This window comes from Lepisosteus oculatus, chromosome 20 (assembly GCF_040954835.1).
Source record: "Lepisosteus oculatus isolate fLepOcu1 chromosome 20, fLepOcu1.hap2, whole genome shotgun sequence".
Taxonomy (NCBI): Eukaryota; Metazoa; Chordata; class Actinopteri; order Semionotiformes; family Lepisosteidae; genus Lepisosteus; species Lepisosteus oculatus.
Window position 1 is genome coordinate 11,281,727 of NC_090715.1, and position 25,095 is coordinate 11,306,821.

At 42.5% G+C, this 25,095-nt stretch overlaps 1 protein-coding gene across 1 annotated transcript in view; it reads right to left on the minus strand.

Annotated features, from left to right (window-relative positions):
• Positions 1 to 459: 459 nt before the first annotated feature.
• The window catches only part of septin15 (septin 15), a 67,130-nt gene continuing 42,494 nt past the window's right edge, over positions 460 to 25,095 (minus strand). The window contains exons 4-13 of the mRNA XM_006641193.3: positions 23,198 to 23,298; positions 22,457 to 22,591; positions 16,733 to 16,850; positions 15,306 to 15,398; positions 12,828 to 12,924; positions 7,988 to 8,039; positions 7,066 to 7,191; positions 6,143 to 6,278; positions 5,690 to 5,835; positions 460 to 4,233 (exon numbers count right to left, since the gene is read on the minus strand). Coding sequence (XP_006641256.1) covers positions 4,194 to 4,233; positions 5,690 to 5,835; positions 6,143 to 6,278; positions 7,066 to 7,191; positions 7,988 to 8,039; positions 12,828 to 12,924; positions 15,306 to 15,398; positions 16,733 to 16,850; positions 22,457 to 22,591; positions 23,198 to 23,298 — 1,044 coding nt within the window. The 3' untranslated portion in view covers positions 460 to 4,193. The remainder of the gene's footprint in view (positions 4,234 to 5,689; positions 5,836 to 6,142; positions 6,279 to 7,065; positions 7,192 to 7,987; positions 8,040 to 12,827; positions 12,925 to 15,305; positions 15,399 to 16,732; positions 16,851 to 22,456; positions 22,592 to 23,197; positions 23,299 to 25,095) is intronic.

Below are 25,095 nucleotides of genomic sequence, written 5' to 3' on the forward strand. Positions count from 1 at the left end.
AATTGCTTGTTTCCTCAGACAAGTGGACCCACAGGCAGAAAATGCCCTGCTGAACACTAACAATCACAGACTAAGAAGAATAGAGATAGTGAAGGTGAGCCACCATGTTTCAATGGACTGGCCTGGAGAAGATGGCTGTGTTGGGTCTCTACTGGCCACCTCTAGAGTTTAAGCAGCGAACAAGAATGTGTCTGCCACTGGGTAGTGTTTTTAGTAAATAACATTGATCCGACAGGTTATTGCTCATACTCTAAATACACCAAGGGTGTCATGAAGCCAACATCTGCCTTGCAGTGTCACCTTAGGAAAGGCAATGCTATACACTCTATTACTATCATGGAAAAGTAATTTTTATTCATCTGGAAACTACAATTGTGGTGTCAGCTTGTAAAAAATGATAAATGGACCCAAATCTAACCAAACACACGGATTATAAATAATGCTCCAACACATACCTAGTTAGGAATAACTACCAAAAAGAGTGTTATTTTATTTTTTGGTTTTCAAAATACCTTATACACGACAGTAGCACAGAAATGATAATTCCTTGGGCTTACGATCACACCGAGCATATGCAGATCCTGCAGGACCTAGGACTTTCTCCTTATTGAATGTTTTTACTTTTCCCTTTGAGGTTCATACCTTTATACAGTATAACTCAAATAAATCAGCACTCTTTTTAACCTCACTAAAACAGACATAAAATGCTGGGTTTTGGCACGTCCTGCAAAATGTTAAAAAAAGTTAACATACATATGACAATAATAACATCACCATTCCAATGTACTCACTTTTGGATACAGACAAAATATCTGAATGCCCAGATGTACAAATGATTAAACGATTTTACAAACGGTATGCAGATTTAAGATTGGAAACAGAAGAGCCACACGGGATGGAGTGGCTATTCACAGGGTCCTGAGATGGGAACTCCTGCCTTGTCCTGCTGTCTCTTGCTTTACTCAGAGGTCACATATTTCCAAAGCCTGCTGAATTCTCCTCCATCGCTGCTCAGGCAGCTCATAGCCACCCTTGCTTTCACTTTGCACATCTTTTCTCCCACCTTCTTGGAACCTTCCACTTCTATGTGTTTTTTTTTAAGTGAATCATGTTTGAATTAAAAAAAAGATAGCAGCCTTTTGCATTGGCCTGATCTCCCCAAATCACAGCTGCACAAGAAAGAGCAGGCACAGGGAAAATCTGAAACAGGAAGATTTGAAAAGGACATCTCCAAAGAAAACCCAGTTTCCAATTCATCCAATCATCCAATGCAAGCAGGAGTCAGTGATGGTGGAAGACACCTTGAGATGACTCAGTTCAGAGTGATTCCATTTCTAGCCTTTTTTAATCAATGAAATAATTGACATTATTATTATTATTTGAATTTACTTGCCCCCCCATCACTGTATTGTCAATTAGCAAAGCCTTCGATACGTTCCACCACAAGACCACTTCTGCACAAGGACAAGACAACTGGATCCTCAACTGATTTCACACAGATATCAAAAGAGAAATTTACACAGCAATGTATCACTTCATAAACCAGACCCGCTACTCTCAGTCCAGATGTCCGAAAAGCCTGAATAGTCACAGCTGTTTGAGTCCAGAGTGTCTTATTTTCTACAATATTATCCTGGAAGGAGGAGTAGGTAGCAATAGAGAGGGGAAAGAGCTGTTGTTAGCATAAGAGAATAAACCGGCAAAGTGATGTCAAACTAGATCTATTAGTTTCAAGCAGTACAAACATGCAGGGATAAAAGAGCACAGTATCAGCTGACATTCCACCTAAAACAGTACAGTGGAGGCTGGTCCAATTGCATAGCTTGGGCACACATCTGGTTTTAACTGGAAGAAAACTCACTTTTTATATGGGGTATTCCATTCAATTCAGCTCCTGTTTACTCAAATTCTTCCTCTTTATGAATCAAATAGAAAAATAACTTTGCTGGAATTTTTACTAAACCTTTGTAGGATACACTTAAGAGCAATTAATAGAACACTATGGTTACCATTTGAAATTGTTGCTGGTACCCACACACCTCTGAAATGCCTGCAAGTTGAAATGGATTTCACAAACAGAGCATTGTTTCTGCTTTTTATTTATTACTTAAAGTAATACTGTATCATGATCTACTTGGTCACAAAAACTTCTCTGGTGCAGTGTGGTGCTGTCAACAGTAAAATTAAGCTAATAAATGCACCGTATCTTAACAATCCTTCAGTGGCCTGGACTTATATTTGCCAGGTACAGACTGCAGTGAAGTGAGTTTAAGTTAGAGTCACTAGATTTTTAAATACTTGAAAACACACCTGAAAAAAAGTGAAAGGCCTGGAAGAGCTTCACAAGAGAGAAGATATTCTGAAGTTCAACATGACAATCAACCAGCCTAATTCAGCATAAGGACATTTTTCAAACCACATTTCCAAGCTAACGTAGCATACTCATATCTATCACTTTATTCTCAAATGTCAAGCCTTAAAACCATGTTGCATTTGTATTTATTTTTTTAGTTTTGTGCTTTTTATCAGTAGTTTCTGAATGCACAACATCCATTTCTGGTAAAATTGAGTTAAACTGCATAGGAATGTCTTACTTCTGGATTACAGGCGAAACTCTTCAAACTTTCCCTGGTGTTTGCATTCAGGCTTTCTGTAGTAACACATTGAGCCTCAACATAGACTGGAGATCCAGCTGTGTGTGACCATTATCCTGATAGACACACTAGCTACCCTATTCATCCACAGTGGACTAATGATATTGTATGGAACCTGTAAACAAGTTCAGACATTTTCACTAGTCTGGAAGGTTACAAAGTCCTATACTTAGTCTTAGCTACTAATCTAAATCAATTTTGGTAGATATCTAAGAGGAAGCCAGGGCACACTGAACCAAGGTTTTTCCAATCTGCCACTCTCAAATGCCCATCAATGGTGGTTTTCGGTTTAACACAGGTATCTGGCCTCAGAAAATAACCTTAAAAGAAGGTATTCATTCAACATTGGGATGTTTCACACCCTTTTAGTCCACAGCTAATAAGGTCTAAAGATCAGAAGCAAAATCCCACCATATCACTGTAACAAAAGAAAATGAATTTAACACTCAACCCATGATGTCAAGGAGAAAACAGTGAGAATCATTTTGTTTGAATTATGCCAATAATAAATATACTCCACACTGGTGGAAGAAACATGCTTTGAGCCTTTAAATGGCAGACAACATCACTGCAGTACAATGGCACAGTGATTAACACTACACACTAAATTTTGTCAGCTTTCCTGGGGTGGAAGTGGTGTTGTATTGAGAAGTACAGGTGAGATTCTGTATGATTCCCCTTCAAAAAGCATTAGACTTCCTACACACAACAGGAACTGTTAGACATGAGTGACTGTAGCGTCCCGTCTTCTGAGCAAGAAGGTGCTGGGAAGAAGATAGTGCTGTGCCAGTGTCACAGCTCCACATCTGTGTCTAAACTGGCGCCGAAGAGGACGCTTCACTGATGCCGTTAGTTTGCCACCAGCTGGGGACGTTGATGATCTCAGTGTTGGAATCACCAAACTAGATCCTCAGCTTCAATCCAGTTCGATCCTCTCTGCCTCTCCTGTGATCCTCCGCATAGCCTTGCACCCTCCCCCAAACCCCCCATTTTTTCAAACCCCTACAAGCAGGTTTAGGATAAGCTGCCGGCACCAGTCATCCTGCATCCAGGCCAGTTCCTTTCTCTGCCCTGGCAATCCTTTCACCAGCTCTCCATGGCACTGCTTCCTGAAGTCCTCTCAGAGGTATGCTGGGAATGGGTACACGTGTGATGTGGTGTCTTGCTCAGCTGGCTTGGCATGTAGGTGTGAGTGCGCTGGCGGGTGGTGTGTGGAAGCTACGCAGGTATGCAGTAGGTGTGTTGGTCGATGCACAGAGTAGCAGTGCGGATGAAGAGATCTGTGCATAGTTTGCATCAGTAAGGCGCAATGCCTAAGGATGAATCAGCAAGGCTGCTTATAGATATTGTACAGGCGGGTCAGGGCAGAAGTATTTCTACATGCGTGTGGTATAGTGGAGCGAGTATGTGTCCTGGAACGTTGGTGTGTCTGGAGTGTGGATGGAGATTCTGCCCAGATATAGTATTCAGCAGGGGGATGCGATGATGTCAAAAGGAGTTTGTGGTTTATTTGGGACTGAGGAGGGCCTGAGGTGCCTCTCAAAAGATCTTTCCCTTCTTCTTGTTTTTCTCCATGGTCCTACGAGAAAGAGAGGGGGGAAAGGGAAAGGGAGTTGAATTACCATAAGCAAAGGCATTTCTGTTTTACTGTCAAACACGGGAAGGCAGTTCGGGGGAAGGAGGCTCAAATAATGCTGAGGTATATTAAGAGTGTAGGATTTAGATCAATGGAATTCAGCTGAAGACTACGTAACCCATTTGTTAGATCTTATGTCCAAAAAAAGGCAGGGACTGTACAGATACATTGAGCACATGCCTGCCATTTATCGTGCATTTCATGGAACTGCCACAAAATGCCCATGAGCTGTAAGACAGTATCCCAGACATCAGCACGACAGTGTCGTAACTACAAACTTACACTGCGTGCCAACATAACAGATCCCACTTGCAGTATTATGGTTATAAGCACAGAAGTAGGACAAAGAAGAGCAGACACATTTATTCCTGCTCTAAAGGGAAGATAACCCTCAAACAGACTAAGGGAATTGAATTCTTTAAGCCTGCAACAGACAAAGGTAACATGGGGACTTAATTCTTGTATTCAAAATCCTCAAAGGCAATTGGCCAAACGACAGGACCAACATCAAAACAAGGAACCAAGAACACAAACGTAAATCAAGAGTAGCTTTCTTACTTAGAGGACTATGGGAATGAGATATCAATCAGGCAAAATGACCTCTTTCTTGATGGTCAAAGAAGTTGTAGACTTTGATTACCTTCAATATTATCTCCATTATTTACAGCCCTCATCTGTTTTCAGGAGGCCAATAGAACAAATCAACCTACTTTTCAAAGTCTCTCTTTTCAAAGGGACTGGATTGCTATCAGATTGCCAGCAAGAAAGTGGCAAGTTGCATTTAGGAAAACAGCAACAGAATATAGATAGAGATAATTGCTCATAATAATCACCAAGTGTAAACCCTCGTTAAGACTACAAAGATGTTTGCCAGGGGTTGATCAGGCTGAGAGGGTCAAATTTAAAATGTAAAGAATTACATTTACAGCAGAATTAGAATCTGAAATCACTTTTGTCATTGCAGTACAGTGCTATTGTCTTCTGTTACACTTTCACTTCCAGCTATGCTATATTCAGTAGCTAATGTGTCAAGTAACAAGTATGTTTTCTGCAATTCAGAAGATGTATTTAACTCAACTGTAATTAACCAGTAACATTAATTGGTGGGTATGTGTAAAATTAGGCATCGGGAATTGAAAATGACATTTCAGTTTTACTATTAGAGCAGTTAAGTATAAGTTGTAAAACTGCAATAGGGGCCGAAAGGGGGACCGCGTCTTCAATTAAATGCACCCGAAGTCGACAGGATCTCCCCATTCGCTACTTGACGGCTGGGTTGTACTTTCTCAGAGGCCCCCAGCAACCAGGTCTGTAATGTGTGATTTGGTGGTGGGCTGTATCAGTTGTGCGTTTCATCGGGCCCGCGCCAGAGTGCAAGACAGACGCCGTCGGCTCTCACTTGGAGGCGTCGAGCTTCTGCTGCTCCAGGATGCGCTGCTGGGCCTCCCAGTTAGCCTTCTCCTCCTCGAACTGCCTGCGCTTCTCCTCCAGCTCCTTGTACTGCGCCTCCAGGTTCTTCTTCATCTGCTCGTGGCGCCGCTCCAGCTGAGGAAGAGGCACAGCGGCAGGTCACACGGAGGGTCAGGAGTGTTGTCCCCTGGCTTTCCTCCAAAATGGGGGCAATGCAGAAGGAAACCCAGTCTCGCCTAGCCCTGGAGCCATTCATACAGCTGCTGCCCATTGCCTAGCTAGAGAGACAGGCACGCTGCACCTGCATGAAAGGCCCTGAGATTTTGTACAGATGATAGCAAGTATTTTTCTACCCAAACCAGGGTTAAATTGTGGGGGGGTCTATGTGCCAAAACGTGGTTCCGGTCTTTCAGTGTGATCAACCTGCTTCGACTTCAGTTACCTCCGCCTCCGAATCCTTCAGTTTCTGCTTCTTTTCTTTGACCTTCATCTCAAAGACCTGCTCCATCTCCGTCTCCATCTTCTTCATTTTGGCCACATGCTCCCGCCGCTCCTCCTCCATCTGGGCCAGGGGGCTCCTGGGAAAGGGGGGGGGGAGCAAGGCAGCCCAGTCACACCCTGCTCTCGCCATTCACCGCTGCTCTTAAAGGGGGACTGCAACACTATTTTTATATGTTAAACCTCCAATTGACATCACGAAATGGATGAAATTCCCAGGTAGGCGCAACTCCATGTTCTGCGATTCAGAACAAGGCAATGATGCAACTTCCAGTAACGTGAAGGGGCCACCTTACATTGTAAACAAGCAGGCTTGTGAATACCTCTCTTTTGATCCAATAGAAAATACTGCTCTCGATTTCGAACCGGCTCTGCCATCCAATAATACATACTTGTTAACTCTGCATACGGGTCAAGTTGGAACTGTTGTGCCGATCAACTTGTACTTCACTCGTACATCACAGTGACTAGTGAGCAGGAAGGGCCGCTTCACCTTACAATTTGCGCGAACTCGTGCTCTCACTTGTGGCGAGACCAGTAGTTTGAGACAAAATAAAGACCATACAGGATTTTAATAAAGTTCATGATTTTGTGCTTGATTTGTAATTTGTAACATTTTGGAATACCGTTTATTTTGTTACTGAGATTTAGTAACCGCTCTGAGAAACTGGGACTGCAGTTCCGCTTAACTTGTTTCAGATCCTAAACGATGTTACTCCCCTTGACTAAGCCAGGGCTGCGTCTACAGGAGGGGCTCGTCACGCGGTGACATTGCATAGCTTTGGAAATGCCCTCTAGGGTGAGTCCCAGTGTTTCACTGGCTTTCCATGGCAGTGGCCAGTGCAAGGTAAATAGCTCCAGTCTTACTTGGTGAGCTGGCCCTTGGTCTTGGTGGCATCCACTCCATTGCAGGTGACAGCAGCCAGCTTCTTGCTGCGGTAGTTCTCATAGTGCACATTGTTCGTCACATCCTTCAGGTCCTGCATGTGAGTTCTGGAGAGAAATGCAGACGTAGACAGGGAAGCAGAAAGGCAGAGGAAGACAACAGCACATATAGACATCAGTAAAGCGGCAACAAACTGATGACTCTACATATACATATGAAGTTGTATGGAGCAATTTTGATTGATAATACTGAAATACTGCAGTATCTGCTAATGATGCAAGTAAATGTGAAACGTACAGAACATCAGCATCATTCAAGGTTGTAAAAGCAAGACATGAAAGATAAATGTGAACAAAGCCACTGTCTGTGGTGAGTTGATCACACACAGGAAGAGACTGCTGTCATGATAAATTAAGCATATACAGGGTAGATAATAAAATAAAACTAGGCTTGCTGTTATGATACTGACAATAACACAAACACAAAATCACACTGATATATGAAGCAAACAGTCAAAACATGAAGTGGCATTTAATTGCAAAAATGGGGATCTGGTGTGTAATTCTGTATAACTTATGAAGAAGGAAGACTTATATAGGCATCAACAACAGTGTATCAAATATGCACTGCCCCAGTGAAAACAAGAGATTTCAGAGATGTACTGTGACTAACCAGGACATGGTATTAATGACACAAATTATTTCACAGACATTACTCAGTGGAAACAATCTGGATCGTGGATTGAAGAGAACAGAACATAGTACTTTGTCGAAGGAATAAAGTAAATAAACCAACATCTGAAACATAACATTAAAGGCATAATATTGTTTTATAGGGTAAGCAAAGTGACTTTAGGTGTTAAAGGGACATAGTCGTTTTGCACTAGAAATCAAATAATCTCACCTGATCAGCATGTTGCGGAGAATTGTGAAGTCACAGTGTTCTCCATTCTCGACTAAAAGATACAGAAACAGGTTACAAGTTAAGATGGAATCGACTCATACACTAATCAAAAGGACACAGAGAAATAACAGGAAAAGAGCAACTGGGATTCCTGAATAGTATACTTGGAAAACGCAGGTTGCATTCAGACAGTTTCACATTAAAAGCTCAGAGAAGAATCACCATATTCGGTTTTACACAAAGTTAGTTTTTCTGCAGGTGACCTACAATGCACCCAATCCACTTTTCAATAAAAAGAGCACAGAAATTTCAATGTCTGTTACATGGTACAAAGTTGTTTTATTTTGTCACATAAAGCTGTTTTAACTATTTAAACCACAGACTGTTCCGGTTATACAAATGATCTGACTTTGCATGCATCTTTTATGATCTTCTGCAAATATCATTCAATCTAATTCCCGAGCCTCCATCCAGCATCTCAAACAGGTTACCAGAAAATAATGAACGTGTAACAAGTTAATTTTGACTGTTTATGCCAACGGTAGCCTATGAGAGCCATGGCTTAGCAGGCTCTCTAAACGTTACTTAAAGCCTAAGTATAAAAGACTTGGTGAGAAAACTGGGAGCCCTGAAGTTTCATGGATCAGCCCCTACGAGAGTGGGGGGGGGCAGCAGGGCCATTTGGCCCGGGCCTCACCTCACAGGGGGGGCTCACCTCAGCCAAGGGTGCATGGTCCTCCACTTTAACCCTTTGGCTGTTTTTCCACTTGACTCGAATTTGGAACTCTTACCACATACTGTGATTCTCGACTAAAGTCCACAGCTGTGAAAAAACTTCCCCCTTTCAGTGCTGAATCTACCATTCTTTAGGAGTTTCAAAATGCCCGCCATAATGTTTCCATTGTTTCCATCTTTACATTAAAACATTTTTACCCCTCTTCCCAATCAACGAGGGGGCCTCACAATGTGAAATGGCCTGGGCCTCAGGCCTCATCCGAGCTCTCGGAGGGCCGGTCATGGATCGTGCTGTATTATGTATTTCACACCCTTTCCAAAGCCTGATGATTTCCTATATAAGTGTTGCAATTCAGAAAAAATCTGATGGATTCTAGCATCACATTTAAAAATTGCAGCAATGCTGTTTTTTTATAAATGAAGAACTTGATCTCTATGGAAACAATACAATAGTCATGGAAGCACAGTGACTACCTCAATTACAGATGGTAAGAAATTATACCAGGGACAAAAATACTACTGGCTATAGACACAAAGAGCAGAACAAACTAACTACTTTTGCTCAACTGAAAGAAGAAACGAGAAACAGTAAAGCTAGACGAAATAACACCCTTCCCCAGCTGAAGACTTTCAAAACAGCATTTCTCTTTTTCTGCTTTTCAATATCAAAGTTAGGAAGACGTCTTCTGTTGTTCTTGTGCTTCACAAAATCACACTATGTTCACTGGGCCGATGGGAGTTTTCACAGGCAGGGGTGTAAACAACCTTTGTAACATGATATCATGAAAGAAACGCAGTCCTACTTTAATTGCAGATCAGAGCTCTGTAGCAGGGAGCAGTCATTTTTCTTCTGAGATACAGCTGTAAACTAAATCGCACCAGCTAGTAGGGTTCAAGCCCCATGGCCTGATGATTACTCTGTATAGAGACTCCCCCTAACTCTTAAACCACCCTAGTTCCAGCTTCAGACTATGTCATGTGTTACTTTTTTAATGCATACACACATTAAGAATAGGAAATGAGTCAATTCATTAAATAATAAAACAGAAACAAATATTTCCAAAAATCTAAGTAACCAAACAACACAACTGCAGTTTTGCCAGGGGAAGTGCACTGAATTAAACTGAATGGCTAGGTACACAAATCTCTCATCGTCCAGAAGGCAACGCTGGTTTTGAACATCGCGGAATTTCCCAGTCGTGAATAGAGGAATCACACCAGTGTGCAATCAGGACTGCTTGTTGGAACATACTTTGCTGTAACAGTGCAGTGATCTGGGACAGAGATCACTTTCCTAATTCTGCAAAGCACTGTGTTGGCACATGTGATTGTAGCTAAGCTCACTGGTAATTAAGTGAAACGTGACCTGAATCAATAAAGCATCCATCCGTTCTAATTACTTCATCCAGTTCAGGGTTGTGGAGCCTATGCAAGCAATGGGTGCAAGGCAGGTTACACCCTGGTAGGCATGCCATCACAGGGCAGACACAGACACACATTCATACCAGGGCCACGTCTTTGCACAGTGGGAGGAAATTGGAGCACCTGGAGGAAACCCACACAGACATGGGGAGAACACGCAGATTCCATGCAGACAGCACTCCAGGAATAGAACTCAGGGCACCAGTGCTATGAGGCAACAATGCTAACCTCTAGGCCACCACACTGCCCTGATTCAATAATATTCTAAGATATCTGTAGTTGTGTCTGAAACAATATGCTACCTTGAAGTGTGAAGCGTTCAGCTATGGAGGAACTAGCAACAACTGAACAATCGAATTGTTCCGAGTGATGAAACTAGAAGGTTAATAAAATGGTTCATTAGTCACTGAGCTGGAACGAAAGCCACGTGGGTTCTCCAGGCGCAGGGTTCATCCATACAGTACACCAAAGGGCGTGAGAATGTTTTTCCCCTCAGTGATTTCTAAATTATTCTGGAGGGGATCAAGGCAGGCTGGAACCTGTTCTGGGCGCAGAGCACACCTCAGAGTTGAGAGAACAGTCCTCCTGGACCAGAGAGAAACGGACAATTTAGAACATATCATCAAACTTGGCCAGCATTTATTTAGGAGGAAGGAGGAAACCAGTGCACTCAGAAGAATGGGGGAGAACATACAAACCCCACAGACAGAGGCTAAAGTCAACCGCAGAATCCTGAAGTTGTGAGGCAGCTGTGATGCTACTGTGTTACTTTCAACTGTGTTTTTTTTAAATGATAAATATTCTCCTCTGGGCTTCACTTGTAAACTGTAGACACCTCAACTCTGAAAACCCAGAATGAATGAACCTGCCATGTTGCTCATGAGGTAAAAGAGGACAGTGACTCGGGAGACCTGGGGTGCAGGAAAACTGACAGTGGTGAAGAGTAGGTGTGTGTCAGCATTGGAATAAACTAGCAAGGGGGAAACATGCGATTTCAAAATAAAGGAAAAAACTGGGGAGACAGGTGGGTAGAGAAACACAAGAGATGTTGATTTACCAAAAATGCCCTCTGTCAGTCATGAAAAAGAAAAGACACAAGAAAATGAAAAAGTGAAAGACTGAGAAATGTGTGTCAAAACACAAGAACAAAGAAGGAAACAAAACAAAAGCAAGACTGAGCTGTTTTACCACATGAAGTAAAAACTAAATAGACTATTATGCCTAAAACAATATAGCTCCTCTTTTCCAAATCCCTCTGTCATACTGCTTGGAACCAGGGACATAGAAAAAAACACAATGGCAACAGCTGGGTACTTTAAACCATATGAAGAAGCGTATAGTTTCTAATTCCTCTATTCTTAATGTTACTTCCAGATTAGCAATGTTCACCATCAAGAACCAACAGGATAAAAACAAGAAACAGCAGAATCACTTTCAGTTATGAATCCCAAGCCTAGAACTGCTAAATTAATGCTAGTGACAGTTCAGAGTAAAAGTTGAGTCCACAGCAGAGCAACTCAAGTAGAACCAAAAACAGATGGTAATCAGACAGAGATACTACTCTTATTTTCACTCAGCTTGCACATAATAGTAGAAAAGCAGTAAACGAGGTCTCTAGAAAGAAAAAGCTTTTTCTTTTTCTTTACATACCTAGTCTGTTGTATCTTAGCTTTGCTCCCAAGTGGATGTTTTAAGACTGTATAAAAGTACCCACTCCGCTGCATCCACATATATTTTAAATATTTCTCCACAAAACAGTGATGAATTTCAGGAAAAGTCATTTGGACAAACCGACTAATGGAACCTACTTTAAGCCAGCAATCCAGCATTCCTTATGGCCTTACCACAGAAGTGCACAGCTGAGGAGAAACTGAACAAGGGGGGATGTTCTGATGAACTGTACATTCTGAAATGATGTATTAAAGACGGACTGTGATTAATCCTGCCACACGAGACTGCATTACTGATTTATTGGAAAATTGTGAACAAATAGGATATGCTGATTTTTAAATGAATTCTAGCACTAACGAGAGCTTTTTTGTGACAAGCACATTTCCCTTATATGAACACACATTATCAATTTCAACAGAATTAGCAATGGTTTAATGAGGGGAGGTGTGTATGTTTACAGATTGGTAAGGCAGACCATAAAATGAAATACATATTATTAAAAGGCCCCCAGTTAAATATTCCTTTTGAATTTTGCAGATTTTTAGATTCTGACACATTGTTGCAAAAACATAAGAAATTCTGCTGAACTTTGCTTATTGGGACAATGAGACAATGACTTGGCGTTCTGGCACAAAGGCCCATTGAAAAGAAATGCAGTGGGGAGGTGTGTCTGTGAAGTCTGTAGTCTGTGTGTTCTAGTCCAGGTGATCCACACTCCTGTTGATTTTTACTCCAGCTGAGCCCTCAGTGTCACAATCAAAGCCTTCACTGCCTTAATGAACACAAGATTACAGATTTGAACTTCAAGTTGTTCCCAGGTCTTAGACACACTGAAGCTTTAAATGTTGTATTTTGTGAGTGAAATAAAGTCCCACATGCCAATGTGATGGTAGAGACCAGGAGCTCTTTTTGCAGCTCAAAATAAATCCATATAAGAATAGAGTGGCTAGAGATAATCATCATCATCATCACCACCGACCACACTGCGACCACATGACACCCCATCACGTACCTTCTGCTACACCCCAGGGATACTGGCGACCTCTGACCTTCCGCCCATTGACCTCGATGACCACGTTGCTGCCCACTACGGCGAGGGGCATCTTCTCCTGAGGAAGGGAATGAAACCCAAGTCAATCAATCTGTCCACATTGTAGCTGTGGAAATGCCGGCACAGTTTGCAAATAAACAGCTGTTTATCCTCATCCTGCCCTGCATGTCCAAGACCTCCAACAGAGCTGCTCTATTTAATATGCTCTGTGCAGCTATGCTCTGTAGAGTGGTGTATACATTTTCCTTAGTCTGTGAAGCTCCGGATCCTACGAGGAAACCAAATTAGAAAAGACACTGCTAGATTTAGCAAAACAGAACTGTAGGTATTGAAGTTAGTGTGGATCTGATTTGCTGGCATGGAAGGTGAGTCATCTCCTGGGTGATGTAACAGCAGCTCCACTACAATGCAGATCAGTAATTGAGTAGCTGTGAATACTGCAGGCTGGCGCAGATGAACTTTCCTCAGGTGTGACATAAATCGCAGGACTTCTACCAGAAGAACTAACAAGGCTTTCCATACATAAATCTGCTAACATAGTTCTGTTAACTATTGTGAAAATTATCTGCTGTCTCTTTGGAAATGTAAATTTGATTTCAACTATGCCGATTCCAAAATGCCTCTAGGAGTACATTTAAAATACTTTTACCAGGAATCATGTCAAGTAACAAAATACTAAGCAGGAAAGCCCAACGCTATGAATTACATTTTATGCTGAAAAACTGTCAATGGCTATTCTGAAAACAGCCACTAGAGGACGTCAGTGAGCCACACGGGTTTAGATCTGATCGAAGGACAGGTAAAGCCACTGCTCCTTAAAACCTTTCCTGGCTTTGTCCCTAAAATCATCCTTCAGATTTCCTAAAATCAGATTTTAACTAGTAGCGTCTAATCAAGCCTGTATATCTATCGCTTGTCAAATACGAAAACGTGATCAGGTATCACCGCACAGGAGACGTAAGCACAAGCTGGCAAATTCCCCCATGTCCAGGAAAGGGTGTGCAAACTTCTGCGTGTGACTGCATCTAACATCACCCTGTACAAAGACACAGATCAGCAGACAGATGGTGCCTTTGGGACCGGCAGTGTACTGATAGGACCAGGACCAGAAATCAAAGTCAAGCTGATAGAATATAACATGCAGGTACTGCTTGCGAAGCGAAGGGAAAGCGAGAGCTAAATTAGACAAGCATCTTAATTAAACTCACACTTTGTGAAATAGGCTTATAGAAGCCTAGTCTGGGAGCCTGACGCTGACATAATTTCAGAGCACTGAAGCCAAACTCTGGCAGCCAAACACTGCTTCTCTGTCAATGCTCTGGTTCCCTGGAGATACAAACTAATCAGGCTGCTTTTGTTGGAAAGAAAATTACATTCACTTCAGGGGTGACCAACCCCAGCTGACACTGAGAAAAATGAAAAAATGCACCAGGCCACCATTCCCACTAACGTTCTGCTTCTACCCTTCAAAACACTACAGGATATCAACTGTTTTATGACACCATTTTGTTTTAATTGCTCTCTGGCCATGTAATGATCCTCTACAGTCAGACTGCCTACCCGAGCCTCCTAACAGGTCGCAGTGTTTTCTAGCTATGCAGCTGATCACTACTTTAATTAACTGTTCTAATTAGAAGAAAGAGCAGGCAAATTTAATACCTCTCCCCAGGCCATAAGATGTGTAAGCACTGTAACTGAAATGTAGTGCACTTCTTATGTAATCAGATGTAAAAGGCTTGGAAAATTTTACATCCTACTGCATCAGCAATTACAACACTTATAACAGGTCTTACTGTGAGGGGGACAAGCACAGTTAAGTCTGAATGTTTACTGGATATGTCCACAAAGAATGCCAAGACAGGAGACACCTTTAAAACGGGTTTAGTTTGTACTCTTATTAGCACCTGTTAAAATATTTATTTTATGCTGTTTTCCTAGCAGCTTATAAAATAAAAATGAACATACAAAAGCTATGTTTTGAGTTGCTAGTTTTCTTGGATTTCTGACTCCATGTTAATAAAAGCAAATCTGCTGTGTTAACTTCAATACATTGAAAGAAAACACATCTGTGAAGGAAAACTAATGAAAGAAGATGGCTACAATGCATTCTTTTGGGCACTAGAAAAGTCCATCTCACATTCCAGTGAGATGACCCAAGACTCACTTTGTAGTATAGGTTTTATAAATATATTTTAGGGTGTTCAAGCCAGTCTCCCAGAGCACAGGATTCAGCAAGAACAGCATTTCCCTTTGATGCTATTAATTTACATTTCTTTCCATTTCACAAAAGAGTTATATGGTCAAAAGATTTAGTTCTTGTTAGAATTGGGGTTATTTAGTCCAATGTTCAATTTCCAAAAATTGTTATCTACACCTGGAAACCCCCCTGGTCCCACAGTCCCACAGCATGCCAGCGTCAGCCTGGGTCGTGGGCACTACCTTGATCTTCCGGATCAGCTTGCTGTCTTCATCGTCCTCTGTGTCGGGGAACTCATAGATCTTGATTTTGTGTTCTTGGATTTCCTTCATGATCTGAGTGATTAAAGGGCAAACAGGAATCAATCAGTTGGATGCAGTAACACTGGTGAAAAATCACCTTGGAATCAGTCCTCTGCTGCAGCACGAATGCTTGCCTTAACCTGCCTTGCCTTAACCTCATCTGACTATCTGGTAGGCTGATGGGTGTATTTCCACCTGGTTAAAGTAAGAATCACCAATGCTCACTTTCCCTCTGTCCTTAAATACCTTCTCAAAAGCAAGGCAATTTAGTGATCAGCAGCTCTCTACCTGCCCTCCCCCAGCCCTGCAGTGCCAGCGCTGAGTCACGCCAGCAGGGTGGCACCTCCATAATTAGTTTACGTGCCCACAGCATTTGGCAAACAGCTGGAATGAAACCACAGAGCTGCTGTAAAATATAATGGAGCAAGAAGATGCAATATTGAAACACACAATGTATGCTCTCCAGCGAGATGAGAAATTGCAGCAGAGATCGGGGAGGCTGATTTCCTTTCACGCACATAGGAGTTCTGAAATTCACCCTACTGATGCCTGCCAGCAGTTCATCAAAAAATAGGAGCCCCAAAAATAAACGTCTCCTTTCAGAATGGTAAAGAAATTCGTCAGTCAACCCATTACTGAATAGTAGAAGCCTCCTAGTATTTGTTATCCTGCTGTGGGTTTAATCCCAATAGTTCATGACTTTACCATCACCCATGGTCAGCATCATGCTGATTCATACCTGCTTATTCTTCGTTATGATCTTCAATTCCAATGTGCTTTACTATATCTTATAATACTTTTACCATGGTATACCACAGTTAACTTTAATAATGATGTGTACATCAGCGCTACTTAACCCTTCCAATCCATTCTTGTTTCCAATCAATTCTGCAAAAAACAGCTCCAACTTTCATTAAATGATCATTTGCAGGTTCAGTACAATTACCCAGGAGCTGGTTGAACTAAAGTAATGCAATGGCGAATGGTCAACTAAAATAGAATTTCCTTAAAACAAAATGACTTGGACAGGCCCAATGTGAAAACAGAGGGCCAAAGCCTAAGGATAAGTGTTAACGCCCATTACGACCCTTGTTATTTATGGTACATTAGGATACTAAAAATGGTCATGGACTACTACAAGCACTGAATTAGGAGCACGCTTGACAACGCTGCCCATTTCAGAAATGCTTCACTTAATTAGTGAGGACGTGATAGCTTTTGGCTACACTGACCCAGATGTATATGAAGCACAAATAAAACCTACTCGTCTGGCACAGAGTCATTCCCATGTTACAAACATTCAAACACTCCCACACAAAAATACAGAAAAAAACAGCCCACAGACTGAGTGGCTGCCAGCAGCACACCTGTTTCTTGAAGAGCTGGCACTCCTCAGGGGTAAGGGTGTCTGCCTTGGCGATGAGAGGGATGACATTCACTTTGTCGTGAAGTCTCTTCATGAACTCGATGTCCAGGGGCTTGAGCCTATTAAAGAGAAGAAGCAGGAGGCGTTTAGAGAGCAGGACACGGGGAGACAAGGGGGGAGAAGACATTTTACAGCCACCATCAAAATGGTGATGTAATAATGTAATAAAGCAGTGTCGTGCTGGAAAACGTTGCTTAAATTTGACAATTGAGATTAAGTTTTCAAGAAGGATAGTACAAGTGTGTTATCGCCATGGATACTAGCAGAAGAGCCACTGTACAGTCTACAAACCACTGAGGATCAGTACAGCAGCAACTTACACTACAAGCCTTACTGAAGAGTAATCGGTATGGATACTTACAAGTTACAAGACACAAGTTTACACCTGTTTTCCCATCTCTGACAACAAAATAATGAAGTCATAAAATGGCACATGATTCTTTCAGAATACTCATTCTACCGTGCCTCAAGGCCATTTACATGTTTAGGTCTGATTTTGTAACAGCAGGAGCACGTTTTTCTGCTGTCTTTGTAAAAGGGAGGTAAATTTGGGTCCGAGGAAGATGTGCTGTGAACAAGGCTGAGGGAATCCTCTCTCAAAGGAGAGACCATGACTACGGACTCCTGAAGGATTTCCACACTGCGGTCAAGACCGACAGAAGCTAGGCATCTGGTAGTGACTGAGGGAAAAACTTCAAGGATATTCTATTCATAAAAACGTTACGTTCCTCTTTGCCATAGTATGGAAAAGTAGATTCCACCTGTTAGTTGAAACTTGGATTTTGTCCCTAGTTGTGGAAGTTTGCCAATCTATCGCTTTTTTGCAGACCTGAGGAAGGCGCCTGACCATGTTCCTCTAGATGTCTTGTGGGAGGTTTAGTAAGCACAGTTTCTGTGTCCTGTCCAGTTCCTCTGTACTTTGAGTGAAAACTGTGTCTGCATTCTTGGCATTGAGATGAGTACATTCAAGGTGTGCTCTGGACCTCTCAAGGGTGTATCTCGTCTCCACTCCTCTTGTTTTTCAAGGAGCAGTTGAAGAATAGTTTTGTGGGGGCCAAGGACCTGGAGTGCCTGCTGTGTGTGGACAGTGCTGTCCTTCGTGCATCCTTTCACCATAACTTCCGATGTGCACTCAAACATTATGCTGCTGAGTATGAAGATGAGTACTGAAAATGAGTGGGTGGATCATTTCAAATTCCGCAGTCATACAACTTTGACACATTGCTTTTTTTAATTTTGACCTCTTGGACTTATGTTCTCCTGAGAAAATAACCAAATGTGCAGTAGATCTGCTGTAAAGGTCCTCCAATCGAAGGACAACCTCTCTCACTTGTATTTTGGTGATGGAAACAAGCCAACATAAGATCTGTTATCTGGGAGAATGTACAAAGTATCACCGGGGTTTAAAGGCCTGAGGAAAAGGAGAGCAACTTTTGACAGAGAAAAGCACTATTTGCATTAACTCATCAAATAATCAGGCAGTGTGTATATCAGTCCACCTCCTGTGGCTATTACATCCTCAAACTTCACATTTGATCTGAAAATACTTTGTATGCATACTAACCAATGAGTTCCTGTGAAATTTAGCAGTTTAGCAACTTCTGATACAGTTGGGTAGTGGGGTGATAAAAACATGCTCTTTGATGTTTTTCCACAGTTTCAACTCAAAGTCAAATCTAAATAAGGCTCACGTCAAATAAATTCATGCTGTAACAGCTGTGTTCTTCACAGATCTGATAAACGCTGCTCAGAAACAACAGGCGCTTGCTGAAACAACTTACATATTGGCTAGCCAACTTAAAGACAAAAAGCTGATGAGCTGAGCATGGCAGCATAAATCATTTGGAACAGAATCTGCAGAGAGAGGGCAGCAGACATTGGGAACCCACTGAGGGTGGGGACGGCAGTCTTCATCATTGAAAGACAAACTTGTTTGCCTCAGAAAAAAAAAAAACTGGTGTGCTATTTTTCACTCCAAACACTCCAAGAGAATCATCTGTTTCCTAAAAGGGAGGGTGTTGTGGTTACGCTGCCTTGGCCACTGCGCTGAACAAACAGATGTTAAAAGCAGCAAACTTCCAGCCTTGAGTCCTGAGCCCCGGGCATCCTTCCAGCGACTAGAAAAAGGACCCCGTTCTGTTCGTGATCTCTCTTTCTCACGTATTTTTTCTTTTTTTTTCCCCCTCCAGCCCCATATGTACAAAGAACCCGTTATTTCCCCCGTTCAGAGTGCGAGGAGCTTCCCTTGGCCTGGCCTTGGGGAGAGCAAGCCAAGCCACCAAAGTATTTGAGGAATGCAAGCCACAAAGAGAGAGGCACGGGCCGCTGTCACCGCAGGAGAGAAATATAGGCCTGGTGAGGAAAGGATGTACTCCTGTGGCATGCTAAGCTCCAGCTACGCGTAGAAAAATGCCAGGAGTGCCAGAAATTCAGTGCTTGAGAGCTGTTAGGATTTGTTTGTTCCTTCCTTAAAAATTCATTTCAATAAGTAAATAAGTAATGGATCCCAAAAATAATATAATCCTTTAGAACTGTATGATGCTTATTATGCAGTAGGATCTTAAAGCACTATGCATATGGGAGAAGATTCTCTTCTTCCACCTTTGAAGAGTAGAGCTCACCAGAGTAGCGTGTGGCAGGCATTCTGTGCCACTAGCTTACTGTACAGCAGACCAGGTGGAGAATGGGAAATTACTGTAAGAGCTGAAGGTAGAGGAGGGGGTTCACGTAGGCAAGACTAAGAAAGCCTTACTTGGGCTTTTTAACCAGTGGGATTAGCATCCTCAGCCTAATTCACGAGGAATGACAGAAGCCAAAAGCTTGGGAGAAATTAGAATCGTTTATTGGGATGTGGAGATTTGGCGTAACCCGCTTGGCTGAGGGCCAACCTCCCGGGCATTGGACGGGGAGGATAGGACCCCATGCCACCAATTAAATAGCTGCAAAGGTGGAGAGGGGGTGGAGGAGGGATGCAGAAAACGAACAAGGAAGAGAAGAGGGTGACGTCTGATATGGAGACTGGTTGCTTACGTCAGAATTAGTGAGAATTGCAGCAGCTGTGTAGAATGAGCTCGACTGCCTTCATTCCTCCCGAACTTTCATTAAAAACTCCATTTAACAGCAACCATTGATCCTCAATAACCTGGGAGTTACAATCTCACTTTAACATCTCATCCAAAGGACCGCGTTCCCTACAGCTCGATGATGCCTATCCCCACACTGGGTGAAATTGTAATTCCAGGTGAAGGAGCACCACCCACTGGTCTACCAATACCACGTTCCAACTTTCAGTCCAACATCTTTCAAGTTGGCAGCCTACACCCAATGTACTACGAGTGTGTTGTCAAGTTGGCTGCCTGTCTAGCTTCATTTAGTGAGAGCCGCATTGTAATAGGAAATCAAGCAAACTGAGAGCCGGTGAAGCGCGGAGGCATTATATAACAGTGTGAGTCAATACCCTGAAGAACATTTGGATGACGTATTTTTACGCCACTTTCCCATTAAGTAGGACTTCTAAAGCATTACTAAGAACCGAACAGAGAACTGAATTTCTGCAATAACCGACTGTTTCTCACTATCTCACTTAACTGAACATTATACATAGACATATACCTACAGTATAGCTAAGTTACAAATATTTAATTCAGGTTATAACAGATAGAAATACATTTTCAGACTTGGAGGAAAGGGCTACATTCCAGCAGATCAAAGAAAATAGTTCACATATACTTTATTATACACATGACATATTCTGATCTACATTAATGATAACTTGATGCTGTGGGAGTCAAACGTGAGACCAGCAGCACCAGTGGAGTGGAGCTGAAACGTGGAGCAAAAAGCTGTTTGATTTCTTTTGGCCTGAACACACAAAAATTAAGTCTAATTTGTGAAGTCCAAATGGTAATTGTGATGGCTTCCTATTTATAAAGATGGGCGGTATCACTCCAGTAGTATAAAAATAACAAAGTTCCTTTAGTTCCCTAGCACAATGAACATATTTTTTTGTTATTCCTGCTGAATTAGGCATGTTAAGGTATCTTCCATTACTTCAAGGTACCCGATTTCTAAATTCTGTGCCATCAGTCTTACTGGAGCTGCAAGTAAACCAAGCCTTAGCTTTGAACTGTGACTTCAGTTAAGTGGGAACAGAGCTGGAATGAAAAGGAGCTGGAAGAGCTGCAGGAACAGGACTGGGGGGAAAAAAAAAGGCTTTCAGCCGAGTGAAAAATAAAACATGTCCCATGTGCACGCTCTAAATGTTTATGGTAATCATTTGTTTCTGGTTTCTTGTCCTCCTTACTCACTGCTGCAGCTCTGCTGAAGCAGACATCTGGGAACTGCATGAAAGAGGAAACCCTATGGAGAGTTCCAGGTTAAATCTGTAATGCTTTGCTAATGGGCTTCAGAGCACTGTGTGACACCTATGTTCCTCCCCAGGGGCCTTCTCTCACAATGTTTTGCGAAAGCTTCTCAGAGACTCTGTTTTTCCAGTTGATTTGATTAACTAGAATCTGGGTGATTAATTGGGTTCTCCTGATTCCGTGGCCTTCGAATGTACTTTTTTGGCCTCGAATTCATTCCACAGCTGCGAATGCACGTCCCTGCCAGCAAGTTTCCGAATTTCTCTCAAGCAAGCCCTCCAGAGTGAAACATCTTCTGGCCTTGTCATTATATGGGCAGATGTTCGTTGCCAAAGAACAAAACAAAACGGTAACTGCTTCTTACCCAGCTTCCCAGATGATGACAGGCCACAGACCTCTGTGCTTTGAAGTCTGTGATGCAAAATACCGATTGTGGCAAAGAAATGCGTACAGGTAAAAGGAAGAAGATCAGACAGAAAAGTGAAAAAAATGCAAAAAAATGCGACAAGAACTAAGGTATAGAAAAGTTGGATAAGCCCAGTTCTGAAGGACCAAATACTCAAAAGCTTTTACAAAGGAAATATCTTAGGTCACAACAGTCTCTGCCTCAGGAACAGAAGGGGACATTCTGGAGATCTAGCCACCTAATGGAAAATGTTATTTTTTCTATTAACCCTTAACTGCCACTCCTGGAAACAGAATGCTGGACTGCAGAGTCCTCCAGCTGTCAGTGCACTGAGCAAAATGACTTCCCCCATGCAGAGTAATGTCATATCATAGCGAACACGCTTCAGCAACGTGCTGAACTGATGCGGCTGACCGACCAAGGCAGCTAGTTTCTGTGTGTGTTGCATGTGCTGCTGTTACAAAAGCTTGTGTTCCAGACAACACATTTATGGATTTAAAAACATGCACATGTATCAAAAATAAAATAAAGCTCGACTCAACATGTATATACGATTATAATAATGATTAGCAAAGGTCAATCTGCCTATTGGTCCCTGGCAATGTCCTATACACTTAGTGACTCCATCACAACACCAAGACTACATTTCTAGCTTCCACAAAGTGCATCTGTAGTTAATTCAATGCACGAACAATTGACAATGTATAAGTGTTTTCTAGTACAGTACGAGTATGAAATTAGCTTTGAAGTTGCAGTTACTGTATGTCTACTTGGGTCCTGACATTCAGTGAGATTCTTCTAAATGACCACTGGCATCAACTTCACTGACTCCCATTACAGCATTTTAAGTGCTTGCTTCTCATCTCCCCAGACTTATGCAGATTGCATTACTTACCCATGGCCAGAGGGGGCGATAAAGTACAGGCAGCAGTGCACCCTGTTATCAGGCATAAGCCTCCTGTTGACACGAGACTCTGCATTCAGGAAGTCTTCAAACTTGCTGTCAATGTAGTTGATGACTGGCTGCCAGCTGAAATACAGAGATTTCTATCAGTGTTTACACGTTTTAAAGTCACACTGGCACAAGATTACGTTGGCGATATTCTTATCAAAAACGATTTCCAACAATGTGGTGGTACAATCAAACATCTAATGAACAGCCGATAGGCTGTATTCCAGCTGGAAACCTATAACAAGGGGACAACTCTCTCAGCAGTGGGCCCTCCTTCTTGAATGACCCGTTCTTGTGGGAAGCGGGAGCCTCTAAACAAGTCTTCCATCCTGTGGGAAGGCAGAGTGATAGATATGTCACCCTCCCCAGGGGCAATGAAAATGTTTTTTCATTTAAAAAAACAGATATACATTTCATCCTCACAAGATAAAAGTGGGTTGTGTGTGTGTGTGTGGGGGGGGGTCCTGTCAAGAAAAGCTATGTTGGGGGGAAAAATCCAAAAGACTCCGGAATCAGAGCTGGGAACTTCTGTGTCAGGCTCTTCATTTCCAGAACTCTCGCGGAGCATCCACTGGTCTGTGCTCAAAGGAAACTCCCTGTCCACTGCTCTCCGGCTCTTGTGGCCAGTGGATACTTCAGTCTCCCATTCCAGCCCATGTGGTCGACCGTGTTTCCCACACTCACCAGTTGCTGTTGTCCACCGCATCCCCAAAGCCGGGAGTGTCGACGATCGTCAGGGTGAGCTGGACCCCGCCTTCTTTAATCAACACTTTGGACTGCTCTACCTAGGGTGGAAGTTGGGAGCAAAGTTGAAAATTTGAAACTCTACTTGCACCGACGAACTCCTAAACTAGTGCCCTTCAATTATGTCCCCTGGCAAGGGAAATTCAGAACAAATTCAGAGTTTTCCACACTTCTGCGTCAAGGCATGGCTCGCTTTTGTGGCAGGAATTACACAGCATTGTGATCCATTTCAGGTCTTCACTCTTGACAAATGCTCTTCGTATGACAGCTGCAGACTGCAGCACAAAGAGCCCTGACGAAGCAGACAAGGCACATAAAAGCAAGATTTTTTTTAATTTAAAATCCAGGGTGGTTCACGAAACGGCAAAATACATTTACTAATTCTAGAAAAATAAATAAAATAGAAGGGGCATTCCCATCACTGTGCATTACTTCTCCCTGTGACTTAGAAACATGTGATGAATTCCAAAAAACACATGCTATCATTCTGCAGGAGGACTAAATTGTACATGAGGAGATCCACTGCGTAACTGTGGCTTGGAACTCATGCCCTACCCTCCTTACTGAATAACAACCACTTTGACCTCCCTGAGGAAATAGAGAATGGAAAGGAAGGAATGATGAAAGCATCAGCCATCACAGATGACCAGCAATCCCTATGCAAGATCACCCTGATAAACACACATGGTCTTTTGAAAGCGTGCTCCGGTTTTATTTTGCATACTATGGCTTTGCTTTGGTTTCCCCCAGGATACACTATATTCTAGTTGCTATGCTTTACGCCTCTTTACTGTGCTTTCAGCACAGTGCACTAGAGCAAAGGTTTAGAAACGACGCCACAGGAGTTACTGTTTGTTACTCTCCAAGAGGAGGAAATCCTGACCAGCTCCAAAAAATGACCAGCTTTACTGATGCAACGTGTTACTTGAACTTGAAATTCAAGTGAAGCCTGTGCCTCCCATTGGGTGGAGCAAGTCCCCCTTGGCTCCCTAACCCGTTGCACAAACACAAGTATCCGGCGGGGGGTTGGTCTAATAACCCCAATTTTCTCTTAAAGCAAGCCGGACAGGGCTCACGCTACACAGGAACGTGTCTGCTAGCTGCTGCACACTGAAGCCCGTCTGCAAAAAGGCCCCAGGTTAGAGCCTGACTGATCTGGTCCTTTTATTTTCCTGGTTCACGCAGACACAGAATCAGCCTGGCTCAAGCCCCAGGAGCTGGGAATAAATCAAACAGCTAGGCCCTGTGTGTCACTGCTGTGCACTGCCCAAGGCTCAGAGATGACAAGATAAAGAACTGAGAGAAATGTCTGGCACCCAAATTGTTTTGACAGCTATATCCGGCTTCATATACAACTGCTGGAGACTGTGACAGTTCCTGTTATAGGGAACGTTTTAATCTACAGTAATCCATTGAGAATGATGTGATGTAGTTAAATATATATTTACATTTGTGTAAATTAAGGCATGATTCCTAGATGCGCTTTTGACTTCTGATGGACTTCTTGTGCATGGAGATGCATTCAGTTGTATAAATTATAAAACTGTACTGCAAGTACATGCAGAAGTTCAGTAGTTAGTGCATCTTGAAATACAGTCCAAAAAGCCTTTGTGACAAAAAAGAGCTGCTGCTGGAAATATCTCCTTTACTTTTTTCCTTAAACAGGGGGATGTAATGGTAGGAATACAGAACATTTTTTGTGAGCATTCAATAATGTCTCTTAGATGCGTCAGTGTTTATTTGACTACAATGAGGAACTGTGCTGCCCTTAGTAGTAAACTATTCTTTACATCAGGCTCTTGTCTACAGAAATTATTCTTATTCTGATTTAAAGAAAC